Raw genomic sequence first — 15,419 nt, forward strand, 5'->3', positions numbered from 1 at the left:
TACATCTAGCAAGGGCTGGCTTGTGAGCCACACCAAAATGAGCCTTAAATAGGCTTGATGGACAGCTGCTAAGACAAGGCAATATTTTCAGACAAAACCAGAGAAAAAATAAGCCTGCGCTTTGTATATCCCATATTATATATGATACCAGCTGCATTTATATTGTCATGCAGCTGGTACCACATATAATGTCGGATATACCTAGTGCAGGCTTATTTTCTCTCTGGTTTACATTTATGGATATACCATATTTTTTAGTCAACTGTTTATATCTGTGTATTTATTTTGTTGTTTTTCCATTTTCTAGACCTGTTACACCACCATCTCTTACACTCTGCTCAGTGTTCTGAAGCAATTATTGCTGGATCTTCCATTGAAACAGTGGAGGGAACACCAATAGAAGTTGGCTGCCAGGGTGATGAACTCACACTTAATGGAAAAGCAATCATTTCTAACAAGGATGTTTTGGCTACTAATGGTGTTGTTCATTTTATTGATGAATTATTGATTCCAGACTCAGGTACAGCTGGTTCTATTTTTATATTCACAGTACTCAGTTACAAATGCTTCCAATTATTATTTGTTTACAGAAGCTATTCCTTAGTTTATCTGTTAATTATATTGTAACGCATCTATGTTAGCATTAGAAAGACCATCAAACATAGGAGCACAGTCCAATACATGGAAATATACGCAATTCAAAAGCAATGACCCTAGTAAAATACATGATTGGGCTCTATGCAACGCCTGTTTTGCTACCAAATTCACCGATTGTATGATCTCGCAGAGGGAGACTAATAAAGGAATGCAAGTCATCTAATTTTAAAAATGTAGACACATGCCTTCAGTAGGTTACTGTAGGTGCATATTGTCAGTCACCTACTTTTGTAGATCCTCATAAGTTCCTTTTATTCCCCGGAAGCAATGGGTAATTATCAGAACAGGTGACCCTATACATGCACATTTGGTAACACGAAAGTGAAGTGTACAGCTGAGACAAACAAGTTAGCACACTACAATTACAGTTGACAAATTAATGGCCGCCTGACCAACTCTCTGATGAAATAAAGAATCACATTTATTACATCCTTCACAGTTATTGGTTGCACAAATCATGGTTGCAGTACAGTGCAAAGTTGTCTCCAAAGCTGGCACTCTCTTTGATTAAGATTGTCACTCTATCTCTCACACTTCAGCCTCAGTGCAATCAGAGTCACTCTTCTTGCCGTGATCACACCTCACTATAGGTTACCTTCTCCCCTTTAACTGCATTGTGCCTCACTCAGTACTGACGGTTGCACAGTCCTTACACACACACTCCTCTCAGGATGTCTCTCAGAGCGGACATCTACGCTAATGACTCTCGACTCACTGATAGGCTGACAGTAACGGGCTTGACTCCACCTCCGAACTCTCACCACTGCTCACAACAGCGTCACTGAATCCTCTCTGTCACTTGCTAGGAGCCTCCCACTTGGAGACTCTCTCTCTAGCACTTGAGTACATTACTCAGTCTCCCTCTCAGAACTCATGCTGACTCAGACTAGTCACTCAGCAGCTGGCACTATCTCTATCCCCATTGCATTTCAGAAGGGCACAGTGATAGCAGGACCTCTATAAAACTTGGAACCAAAATGGAGAGTTTTAGCCCAGAGGTAAGGATTTAGGCTCAACCTGAAGAAATGTCTAAAATGTCAGAGGTTTCCATAAGGTTCAGCTAAAGGTCGAATTGAGGTAGTTGTAGAAGCTCAGAACTCCTTTGCAGGGTACTGGAGAGAACATTTAATTTCTCGGGACTAAACTACTGGCACCCGAAAATGGTTCAATTTATTCTATATCACTGAGAGGTATCACTCAGGTACATTAACACAAAGTGACATTACAATAATATTATTGCGGCTATCTATTATTAAGCTGAGATAGAACTAGTTTACTATTGCTGCTTATCACACCAATAGAAAACCTCCTATTACTGCAATTCATCGCTAAATCTTGCAGCTATACTAACCAGAAGCGGTAAGATGTAACTAGCTAGTATGAGGGGACCTACGCATGTGGGACCCGGCTTTATCTCCAGGGAAAACAAACATTTTCGCTGGAAAATAGACCTGGATATATCTCATTCATGCAAACCACCTTTACCATTCTAAAAATAAAAATTCAAGTAATATTTATATAGAGAGCATACCAATATTACATTGATCCTTGTTGTAACTGACTACTTCTTATTTCTTAATGTGTAAACTTTTTTTGCAGCTAAAACAATATCTGAATTGGGTAAAGATTCGGTTGTTTCGACGGTTATTGATATCTTCAAACAAGCTGGACTAAATAATCATCTTACTTCAGAAGAACGAGTAACAGTCATTGCCCCACACAATAGTGCATTTAAAGGTTTGTCTTTCGTGTATTATACTGTTTTTATGTCATTAAGTAAGGATCCACTGAAGAAACAAATTACAGGAACAACCACCTGGGGGTAAATGTATGAAGCTCCGGGTTCTTCAACACCCGCGAGTTCGGCGTCTTCAGCGCTTAAATTTAAAGCGGCGCTGCTTTGTAAAGGGAAATTTCCCTTTACAAGGCAGCGCCGCTTTAAATTTAATCGATGAAGACGCCGAACTCGCGGATGTTGAAGAACCCGGAGCTTCATACATTTACCCAATAGAGTAAAAATTATAATATTATCTTTTGCCAAATTGTACCACAATAAATGGATAATACCAGCAAGTACATATTGCGAACAACAATCATACTCACTGTTGGTAGTTGCCACTCAGTCATATTCCTTTTTTCGGTTCTTATGCCAATCAATGTCAATAACATATTCAACATGTCAAGAATGTACTCCAGTTTGCAAAGTAAAATTGCTTGATTTTGCTCTGTGCATACCCACAAAAAACCTGGCTATACAGTGTTTGTGCCTGCTTGTGCCTACAGAGTCTAATGGGAGGGATTGGCCATTCTGATGTAGGCTGAGTACAGTAAGGAATTGCCAGCCGATACAGACCTGAACATAATCGCAGATACGTCTTTTACAGCCAGATTATGTACACCAGCCTGGGGGCTCTGCTCATGATGACGATCGCCAGCAGCAGCTAACCACTTCTGATTGGCTGATTGTGATTTCACCTCTGACGCTGCTAGGTTCTTGTTTCATTAATCGTACATATACTATAGGATTTTGTGTGTGCATTGGAAAATATCAAAATGTCTTGCTTTTATTCATACGCAAGAAGGAAGGTTATATCTGCTGTTTTATATGAAACCTAATAGCAAATACATTTTTCCCTATGAAAACAAAAGTTTGCAAAGTTTTATTGCGCTTACGACCTGGTCTTGCTTATGTATATGTGGGAGTAAGTACCTGTGCCGTAAACCTGGCACATATGCAGAGCTGGATGCATCTTGAGATGCGTCTGACTCCGCATGTGTCCTGAAATACGCTATTTCTGTGTGCGTTAGTTACACCCAAGATTTCGTTCAACTCTTCAAAGAGCCCTAAATGTGCAAATTTGTTAGGCAAATGTATTTGGGTGTTTGAACTCATTAATTTATATGAAAGTTAAAAATAAACTATGCATTTAAATATTTTACATCACATACCTCAATGTTAAGTTTGAGTTACAATACAACAAAACAATATTTGCATATTGTTTTGTTTCTGATTTTTATGTGTACACAATTTCAGCAACCATGTGTAGACAATTTATGAGTATTGTTGGAGCAAACTGTTAAATAAAATAATACATTGTGGTCAATTGCAAACTGGTAATTAGACACATATGCTAGAAGTATGCTACAGCAGCATACTAATTATTTATATGCCATAAAGTGTCAGTACGTTTTAGTAAGTGGCTTTATCCTAGATTAAAAAGTGCCATAATATTGTTTAAAATGATCTTCTTAGCAAGTACTTGCTATTGTGCTCTGAGAGCAGTATTTATATTGTAAAATTTATCATAAGCATTGAAATCTAATAATATTGTGTGAAATAAAAACTGTGTAGTTTTGGTTACATTTAATTTTTCATAATATCAACTTTTAGAGTGCGACAACATTACTTTACCCTTTGGGTGTTGCTGTCGCTGGTACTCCAGATGATTGCTTGCTATTAGTGCTTCTTATGCAATAAAACCAGCACTGACACACAGTGGCAGCAAGAAGGTACTACAGACATATTGCCGGCTGAGAATCCTGTCAATTCAATAGAAGCTAGTGGTAATACAGAAGCATTTCACTGGTTCACCTTGTGAATTGATAGGGTACTGTCAAAATGAGTGATGTGTGGACTGCTATTAGCTACTTTAAATCCTACATAATTATATAATTTAGCTATTATTTTGTCATGATGCACCTGCTTTTTACTATTTTTGACAGTCTGGTGCTTTGAATCAGCAAATGTCAGGTTACAGAAGGTTATTACCATTGCAGAAATTATATTTTATCTTAAAACAAATAAACAATTGTGTTAAAAATGCATATTTAGAATTATTTTAACACTTTTTATTTTAACATCTTTTATGTTTGTTTTATGTTGTTTTGTATTCCTTTCTCTAATGTCAAATGAAAAATGTTTTTAAAAAAACATGTTAACCAATGCAGTGTTTGTGTTTACTGCACATTAAATATATAGTATATACTAGGAAAACATGATAACTCATTGAAGAGGAGGTTCAAAAGAACACAAGATGTTTACACCTAAGTGATTCATCTACATCATTCTGTTGATCCCTTTTTTATTAGCAACCAAAATAGTGCTCAAGAATCTCATTTTTCAAACCTGTTGTGCCCAAAATCAATGCATTGTTCTTACTGTTCCTAAATATAATCCTATTGCTGCCACTTTTTACCACCAACTAAGAATATTGTATTAGCATTTTGTTATTCTCTATTCATCTCTCTTTATAATGCTACCAGCCATATTTTGCTAATTTTGTCTTGGATTAAAAAAGTGTTAGAGTAAATCTAAGGTAAAATGAAAAAATGAACCTGTTATACTATACATGGTGGTTTATGTTTCACATATATCTTTTGACATTTTATATGATTATTCAGCTGGAACTCCCACCATTGACAGAGACTTGACAAATTTGCTTCAGAATCACATTCTAAAAGATCAGCTTTCCTCCAAATATCTTTATCATGGACAAGTACTAGAGACAGTTGGTGGAAAGAAACTTAGAGTTTTTGTATACCGAAATGTAAGTGCCAATGATTTATATGCTTTATGCTGTAACTTTACAATTTATTATGACCTATTGTTAGTTTCTTTTATATTTAAAGAGGAAGCATACAGGTAGATTGTGTTTGTTTGAGACACATGGCGCGAGCAAGCACCCCTTGCCAAATGTGCCAATCATGCTCAGTGACTCTAGTCACGCCACATTGAAATAAAGGCTTATGGGAGTGGGAGGGGCTAAGCATTATAAACAGTACACCTCCACTTACTGCAATGGTTTCAGCATGCTGAGGGGGCCATTTGTCACAAGCAAAACACTCCATCTCTGCCCTAGTTGACTTTACTTACACTTTAATTTAGCCATGTGCTCAAGGCTATATCACAAAATGGTCTTTTTACAATCAGCTACTGTAAGCACTTGTTATTATACACTGCATATTAACTAGCTTACTAAGGTAAACTATATTCCTACTGAATCATTTACTCAACTCAATGACAGTGACATTAACAACAGCTGAAAAATACATGTAAGCTACATGGGGTGATGTTCTCTAATTTTCACTTGAGCAAATAGAATTAATTTCTATAAACTCTTTTTTAATTCCTAGTTGCCCATCCCCTCGTCAGTTTAATATAATATATACGTTTGTGTTTAAGTTGATTCTTCTAATACACAAGTTGGTGAAGTGAGTTGTATAGGTCTACTTTTTCGTAAATACAGTATTTTGGGTCACAGCTGCATGAAACAGGAATAGTGTTTACAGTAATTGCAACAATTTCCTTATAGAGAAACACAACTGCCATAACATTGAGACTAGATGGTAAAAAATGACCTTTGCCTGAGCACTGAGAGTAGTTACAAACCATGAAAACTACAATAATGTTCCCCATGAATACTCTTAGGTGTTGATATTGTAATGTACATTTGCAGTTATACTTCCTATTGAGAGACAAAGTTACAATAACCTATTTCCATCTAAATCAGAAACCTAATTGATAAGAAAATAAATTTTGACAGAAATATTTTGAATTAGGTACAAAAATGTTGTATCAGTTCCACTTCCCTCATTAACCAATGTATCCCATAGCCACCAAATGAACAGTGTTCCAATTGTCAATTTAAAAATAAATAAATAAATAAAATAATTTGGAATGAAGAATTGGTCAGACATGATTCTTTTTAAAATTAGTATTTTTCAATTTTATGTTTGTTAAAGACACCCTATCAAATTTCTACATCTATTATACCTAGTACAGGCAAACAAAGCACATGTTAGGCATATGAAAATAAACACATTTAGTGAAGTGTGGTTGTACTTAATTTTACACATCTGGAGGTAGCATAGAGTTGTAGAGCTCTTGTATGTATACTATATTCTATTACTGATTATATGTTGGGCTTAGTTTTCCACAGTGAAGGCTATGAGTTCATTTAGGGAACTGAGTCTCCCACATCTTTACCTGCTCTCTGTCATTTTTGGTATTTTGGAACCATGGACTCGTCCCTGATGATGTCATGCACCACCCCCTCCAATGCTGTCCTACCCACCTCCGCTAGTGCTGCAGACCCATCCCTTAACATGCCTTCAAGCTATTGTAATTTGAAGGGATGTTCAAACATGATAAGCTGTGCCAGCAGACTGAGTGGCACCTTCATAGAAATAGGTAAACTGCTAGGCAAAGCATTATAAATTGGTCTCTAAATATGTCCATAGTCAACCATAAAGGGAAATAAAGTCAGCATGCCATCAGATTGATGGTACACTAAAAGAGCAAACATTAAACCAGCACTAGGACATTCCATAGAAAGATTGCATGCAGAGTGTATCATTCTGAACATAAATGCTGCACATATTGTAAACACATGTTTGCTGCAAAAAATGCAATGTGCCTTGCAGACCAGTACTATTTTCCATTATGATTTCTGTACCTTTATTGTTACTTAACAATGTAAATTCTCATGATGGTTAATATTTTAGGCCCTTTGCATTGAAAACAGCTGTATCGATGCCCATGACAAAAAGGGAAGATATGGCACTTTATTTATTGTGGACAAATTGTTAACTCCGCCATCAGGAAATGTCATGGATGTTCTTAAAGCTGATAATCGTTTCAGGTACACATTTATTTACTGTTGTAAACTCCATTTTGATAATATATTACTAGGAAGTAGCTTTTAGTACAAGTGAGGAATGTAATGGTTAAAGTGATAATGTGAGGAAGTGTGTCTGTTTATGAATGTTTTTGTGTGTGTGTGCTGAGTATTGTTTGTGGATGTGTATGTTCTATCATGTGTGTTCTGCGCTGTTCTCCTACTATTACAAAGGCTCGTACTCAGTCAACTGTAGACCCTCCCATTCAACACAGCATTAGTGAACCACCATACCTAGTTCTATCTAACCCCTGCAATAGTTTACCTACCTCTCTGCTCATCTGCTTGTTGGCTCCTTTTCGATACTTTCTATTGACAGCACTGTGACATCATTAATTACTTGATGTCAGCGATACTGCAACGAGCAACTGTGCCTTGTCATAGCTCTCTGTCCGAAAGCCGGGTGCCTCTCTCTCAGGAAGATGTGCACCTGGGGGGCTGGGACTGGAGCAAATGGCAGCAGCCATGGGGCCAACACATCTTGGGGGTGGAGCCAGACGCACTGCCTACATTAGTGCCCTCTGCATTAGTGCCCACTTACATTGCACTGTCCCCAGTGCTTGCTCATTGCACAGTTCCCTTGTCGGCCCAATTTCATACAGAGGTTTCATAAGTGAAGTGTTTTTGTGTGAAAGAGAAGCCAAATGAACGTAATGTGTCACTGTAAGTATTTTTGAAAAATGTTTTTTTTGTCATGTAATATGTCACTGTATGGACATTAATTATGTAAGATGTTTATAACCTTGCCTTATAAAGTGCTTGGGATTTTCTCATGAATAGTATTCTCTCCAAAGAAAATTTTCATGCAAACCCAAAAAACTCTTCTGTGATTTGCAAGTGGGGCAATCTTTATGAAAGGGTTACTCACATTGTTCTAGAGTTACAGTAGGATCAACCTGTCAGAGAACAAGAGGTGGTGGGCTGACAGTATGTGTGCTTCGTATACATGGTTGCTGAATTCAATTTTGTTCTTTATTGACTTTCAGGCAAGTGAATGCTGTGTGGATTGTTTTTTGATCTTTGTTATGATGTACTTTCTCTCAATACTTCATGTCAGCAGGCCAAATCTTATTCTTGTTTTCATAGCATGTTAGTGGCTGCAATCCAGTCTGCTGGACTCACCGAGACACTGAACAGAGAAGGCACTTTCACGGTCTTTGCTCCTACAGATGAAGCTTTCCGTGCACTTCCAAGAGGAGAATTAAACAAACTATTAGGTATGCACATTGTCTTGAAATCTCAACACACCGCACAAGGAAATATATTAGTTGAAATACATGCCAAAAACCGAAATGAAAGCCATCCAGGCCCAGTGTGATGCTTATTCTCTAAAACAGTCTCCAGAAAGTAATCTGTGAATCAGTGTAATGGAATTTTTCATAAATCGACTACTTACTTAGCTTACTTATACATTATTGGTACAATAAAAATGGCTATATCTTTATTTAAGGTTACGGGCCAACAATAAAGTTGGCTACATATTTCTTGGGTAAATTCACCACTGTATCATTGAATGAGTGATACATGTACTGTTCTACATCAGGATACAAGCTTAGAGAATCACTTACTTAGGTGCTTTATTATGCACTATTTTTATGTAAAAATGACTGCTTAATTATTGGCTCTTTACATGATAAATACTGTCTTCTTGCCTTGTGATGGTGGTAACAGGGTACATACGACAAGCACAATCCCAAGCAAAGTGACTGCATTCTATTGCTGTAAATATAAACAGACGTTTTATCTCTGAAGCAGTTCAGATGAACAGGGTGTAGCCTAGGAGGATCAAGTGGAGCATGTGTGAGAGATTAACTTTGGGGCACCAGGGGTGGTGTAATGCCTTCCCATCCCCTTCCTGTTGTGCTCAAAATAGGCAGCGCTTGGGGGCTGCAACATGTACATTCTCGGATGGACGCAGGGTCGGGCTTGGACATAAAGGGCCCTGGGGGGAATGCAGTGTTAGAAGTCCACTACATTGGGGTGTGGCCAACTGCAAAATGGAGTGTGGTGTGTCATTAAAGAGGATGTGTCAGCACATGAAGTACAACGTACAGCACCTTAGTGTAGTCTCTGTCACTATTTTGCACCATAGGCTGCATGCAACTCAACCTATTGGATAATCATGCCCTGCCAGAACCCCAAACCCCTAATAATAATAATATATACAGTATTTAGAAGTAGGACTCTCACTTTTCTAGATCTGTGCACTGGCTTAGAGCAGAACATCCCACCTACAATAACAATATATATATATATATATATATATATATATATATATATTTATAATTTAAATGACTGGAATGTGGTAGTGTTACTACAGTAAAGGCAGTAGGAGAAATGGCGGTTCCGTTGACAATCACATACCCCTGTATACACCCCATTTAAACCACTTTAAATATCTATATTACAGTATATAATATCAACAGTATTATATCACACTGTACTCAATCGAGCAGTGACTGTTGTCAAACACTCTTCATTTAATGAACAGGCACATATTTGCAAGCTCCATCTAACCACACCTGAAGGGGGTGATGATTGTTGACAACCTGCTTATAATATTAATAGAAAAGTGCTATTGATCAATCTAATAACTGGTCGCATTTACAGATGTGAGTGGCCTCAACATAGGGAGGTTGTGACCAGAGTATAAGAGTGTACTGTACGTTTTTCCACGACAACCAGGATACCTACAAAGAAACACCAATTAGGAAAAAAAACTACATCAATCTAAACAGACTTACCTACTGTCACGGTTCAGTAGGTTAGGATCCTAGATCTGCCTAAATTAGTACTACATCTAGCAAGGCCCAGATTCTAACGGGCAGAAGGTATTCACCAGGGACCACCGCAAGGTGGTTTGGTGTTAGCTGCGTCTGCACCGCAGGTCGCGGCCCTTACTAGAAGTATCAGGCGAGACCTATAGGGAATCCGTCAGGCTCAACAAGCTTACTATAAAGTAGATGGTGATATGACACAATGAAGTGTCAGCTCTGTGGATAATAGGTTACAGCAGGAGTGATGAAGTGTTAGCTCTGCAGACAACTGGTTACCACTGGGATACTAGTGAAGTACACTATGAAGTGTCAGCTCTGCAGACAACAGGTTTACAGCAGGAGAGAGAACAATCAGCAAAACAACTTGAAGAACAGGCACTGAGCTGCAGGGGGAAATGCCTTTTGAATTAAGCAGCCAATGAGTGAGAAGCAGAAGGCATAAAAGGATCGAGTCTGCACATGCGCAGACCCAAAGAGAAGATGGCGGACAGCCGGACGGAGCGCGGTGGTCAGCGGGGAGCAAGTAAGTGTGGCGGGCTTCAGTTATAGAAACCAAACATCCGGCGTGTGACACCTACAAAGCTTTATAGGTATCCTGGTTGTCGGGGTTGTGGTAATCGTTTTTACGATTACCACCACATGTACATGCCCTCATGCAGACCAATGGTAGAGTGGGGAGAAGAGGCACACACAGCCAAGAGATATAGATTTTCTGAGCTGTCTTGCAATGTTACCGTATGATAGGGGTCTATTTATGAAGCAGTGAAGAGTTTAAGATCCGGCAAAAGTCTCTTTCACTGCTTCGTCCCATTTAACAAAGACGTAACAGCAGAGATTTCTCTGGCCTTAATCAAACTTCAGCTGTTTAGCACCGTCGCTCTATGGGGACGGTGAATTAAAAACTTAGCTCCATCTCAGGATGGTGTTACTTACGTTTTCCAATGGCGTGAGGTCCCGCTGGAGACGATCCACTTCAGAGGCTGCTTGCTCCTCCTCCTTTTAGGTCTGTGTTGACTTTATTGCTCATGCATGACAAAACATTGGTGCAGGTGCAAGTCAATTCTGTTTCTTCAATGGAGTCAGTCCCTTTCGCTAGGAAACAAGAGTTTTGTTGCATAGAGGGTTTTTTACAGAGGTTCTCATGGCAGGTAAGTGTTCTTGAATAGCAGCGATACATCTTTCTGCATCACTGTTGATTGCAAGATACTTAAGTAGCACTGCTCACCAATTCTAAATAGGAGGGGAACAGTAATGAGTGGGAGACAGTGAAAAACGCATGAAAAAGAAAATCGAGGAGAAAAAGAATGAAAGGTGACAGTTGATATGAAAGAGATGAAAATAATGATTAAACTGAACAGGAAGTGAAGGAATGACAGAGGATTAACAAGTAAAAGAAAAGAGAGAAGGAAAATGAGAAACAGGAAATGTTGAACTGATGAACAAGAGACGGAAAGTGAGAAAGAAATAAAAGAAACAGAGAGCTGAGGAAAGCTGTTGTAAGAAACAAGTAAAAGATGACAGGATGCAGTACAAGTAGAGATGCTCACTGACCCCCGTGTTTTGGTTTTGGTTTTGGATCTGGATTACCGTCGTGTTTTGGTTTTGGTTTTGCCAAACCGACCTTGCGTGTTTTGGTTTTGGTTTTGTTTGGTTTTGTTTTGCAGTTTTGTTTAAAAATCAATGTTTTTGGGCATAAAATAACCAAATTTAGTGCTCCACCTGTTTCTTGGATAAGTAATGTAATTGTAAAGCTATATAGTTATGAAAAAAATTCCTGGTAGCCCGTCATTAATTCTACACACAAACCAGATTGTCTTCCTCTCCATCTATACATATTGGCAATGCAGCCATCGTCTTTGGGTGTCTATTACACCCTACACATATAGTTAAATATCTAAAGAAATGGACAAAGGCAGTTTGGTTTCTGTCTCTCTAGGCCCCCCTCCACTTGTAGAAAATACTAAAAAATTCAGCCGTTATAGACTGTACAATATAAATTGAAATGGACAAAGGCAGTTTGGTATCTGTCTGCATCAGATCCTCTCTCCACTAGGAGTAAAATAGAAAACTATTCAGCCGTTATATAATCTAGAATATAAATAGAAATTGAGAAAGGCAATTTGGTATCTGTCTGCATCATAATCATCAACATCATCATTAGCGCCCTCGTCGCCTACACAAATCTCCCCCTCATCCTCTTCTAATTCCAAAGTGGCATCCTCAATTGGTGTATCACCGGCTACAGTCGGGCTGTTCAGGCAGACATCAGCAGAACTGCTGAAAGGAACCTTCTTTATGGGTACATTATCAGAATGCTCACGACTAGACATACCACTGGTGGACGGACTCTCCACAGGGATTGGTGTCATTTCTGATTCAGAGCATACATTATCCTGTAATGCCTTACTGTTTTCTTGCAGCTCGGCTTTCCCGCGTAACAGTAGTTGTGCACCACTTTTACTTGGTCTTGCTTGGTCACGAGTGACCGTACAAGAAGAAGGCTCAGTAACATTTTTTGATCTGGCACTAATACAGAAAGGCGAAGGCCTCATTCTTTATTTTCCACTGTGTGTGTAGAATGGCATGTTGGCAACTTTATATCGGCAGTTAACTTTTCCTCAGTTACACTTCTTTTCGCTTCAACACGGTAACATTTTTTTTGGTGCGTCTTGTTTTCCCTGATTTAAAAAGACTATGGGGGTATTCAATTGTTAGCATTAACGGGAAAAAACGAGCGCTCAAAAAATATTACCGTTTATACGGTAATATTGCGCGCGAAAAGCGTTAATATGGTAGTTTACTCGCGGAATTTCAGCTTGCGAGCTTAAATTGAGCGAGTAATTACCGTATTAACGCTAAGATTTTTTGAGCGCTCGTTTTTCCCCGTTAACGCTAACAATTGAATACCCCCCTATGTACTTTTTAATTGGCTTTACCAGATGACGTACTGGGAATGCCACCATCAGGACTGGTGCCAGCACCTGCTTACTGATTCTGCTCATATGTGGACTGCTTTGATTCCATTTTAATGAGCCCAAAGCACTTGGAGTGCAAAATATTGTATTAGATACTGCTGACAAATATCACTTTTGACAGCCAGAAAAATTAATGTTTCACACTGGGGAATATGGGACACCCCAAAGCACTTGTAGTGCAAAATATTGTATTAGATACTGCTGACAAATATCCCTTTTGACAGCCAGAAAAATCAATGTTTCACACTGGGGAATATGGGACACCCCAAAGCACTTGTAGTGCAAAATATTGTATTAGATACTGCTGACAAATATCACTTTTGACAGCCAGAAAAATTAGTGTTTCACACTGGGGAATATGGGACACCCCAAAGCACTTGTAGTGCAAAATATTGTATTAGATACTGCTGACAAATATCACTTTTGACAGCCTGAAAAATTGGTGTTTCACACTGGAGAATATGGGACACCCAAAGCACTTGTAGTGCAAAATAATGTATTAGATACTGCTGACAAATATCACTTTTGACAGCCAGAAAAATTAGTGTTCCACACTGGGGAATATGGGACACCCCAAAGCACTTGTACTGCAAAAAATTGGAAAAAAAAATTCCTCCTCTATCCTCCTCTCTTCCTGCTCTAACAATTGCTAATAGAATTGGAATTAATAATAGAATTGAATAGATTACAAATGAAATAATAATACAAAGAATAAGATGTACAATTATTGCTCTGTCCCTGCTCTAATACAGCCTGTGACCTAACCCTGCTCTCTCCCTCTGTCAAATGGCGATGGATTGCTGTGGAGGCGGGTATTTATGCTTTTCAAATCTCGCGAGAACCGAGGTCTGAAATACGAATACGTCACGATGATGTTTTGCCTCGATTTTGATACCATTCGGGCGAGAGAGTACCGAGTCTGCTCGGCTTGGTACTCGGATAGGCAAAGTTCGGGTGGATTCGGATCCTGGGAACCGAGCCCGCCCATCTCTAATTACAAGTCATAAAAAGTTGATCTTCTGCAGTTGGCTTTGATGACTATTCTTCTGGAGACCCTTCAGTAGTTCCAAGAGTGTAGATGATGATATTTGCAGCAAGTAGAAGTTTGCCATAGACTGAAAACGCACTAGACATTATAGATTAATTTACTTTTTGGAACTTCTCTTTGTGTAGAGAGAAGAATTTAACAGTAACAGTGGCCGTGGCTTGGTCTGTGGTTTTCGTTTCTGTGAATGTCTGTGAATAGAGATTTTGGAAATATAATACCCCTCCACATCATAGCAGTCCACTAGTAGTGTATTTACTCTTGCTTGCTGCTATCAATTTAGAATATCTTGTAAAAACATCTAAGAAAACGAAAAACTCCATAGTTATTATAGGAATGGATTGCACACAGCAATACATTAGTCACCTAAAGACCAACTCCCTCCATACACTATAGTCCAGTATTAAACAGAAATTAAATTGGTTACACTTCAATCAATCAATCATCATCATCAACTTTTATTTATATAGCGGCAGCAAATTCCGTGGCACTTTACAATTGGGAATAAACACAGTAATAAAACAATACTGGGTAATACAGACAGACAGAGAGGTAAAAGGGCCCTGCTCGCAAGCTGACATTCATTGAGACTAGACCTAGCATATTCCGCTTTCTTCCTTTCAGAGCAAAGCAATACACCATGTGGGTTGTAAATAAAGTTAAACAAAAAATGTTTACCCCTCTGTGTATTTCATGCACTAGAAAATGTACAGCCATCTAGTAATATAAAAAAAGACGAAAATGCAAAAAAAAAATATTGTATTTCAGAATAGATTTAAATTAAAGCACCAAAAATTTTCCTGGACAATGTAAAGCTATTAGACAACTTTAATAAGGAAAGTGTTAATATGTTTAGCTCCTGTTAATATCTGTATCTAAGAATGAAATAATGACATTACTGAAAGAGACTATAAAGATGCACACCAAGAGGTCTGCTTAGATCCTGTAAGGTGAAACCATTAAAGTGTGTACATTAAAGAGGACTATAAAGCTGTGGCCCAGACCTAAAAGCAGAACTAGATTGAAAGAATATGTTCACACTGACAGAAATATGCCAAGTATGGTATATGTATCTATTTCTTCAGTATTAACCACATATACACTGCACATGCTCTCACACAGTATGGCTAGTCTCTATTTTACATTAGACAATGTATGCCAAAGAATATTTTCTTCTTTACTAGGTAAACCAGAAATACAAATGAAGTATAGTCTATTGAGAAGTACAACATAGTGTGACACTATGTGTTAGACTTATCAAACCTTCTAAAAACGATAAGTGAATATA

The 15,419-nt window shown here is 38.3% G+C and overlaps 1 protein-coding gene across 1 annotated transcript in view; it reads left to right on the plus strand.

The window, feature by feature from the left end:
• TGFBI (transforming growth factor beta induced) overlaps positions 1 to 15,419 on the plus strand; it is a 76,087-nt gene that overhangs the window by 47,166 nt on the left and 13,502 nt on the right. Inside the window, exons 8-12 of the mRNA XM_075209834.1 lie at positions 308 to 520; positions 2,257 to 2,394; positions 5,059 to 5,204; positions 7,162 to 7,298; positions 8,421 to 8,551. Of these exons, the coding sequence (XP_075065935.1) occupies positions 308 to 520; positions 2,257 to 2,394; positions 5,059 to 5,204; positions 7,162 to 7,298; positions 8,421 to 8,551 (765 nt within the window). The remainder of the gene's footprint in view (positions 1 to 307; positions 521 to 2,256; positions 2,395 to 5,058; positions 5,205 to 7,161; positions 7,299 to 8,420; positions 8,552 to 15,419) is intronic.

This window comes from Mixophyes fleayi, chromosome 4 (genome assembly GCF_038048845.1).
Source record: "Mixophyes fleayi isolate aMixFle1 chromosome 4, aMixFle1.hap1, whole genome shotgun sequence".
NCBI lineage: Eukaryota > Metazoa > Chordata > Amphibia > Anura > Limnodynastidae > Mixophyes > Mixophyes fleayi.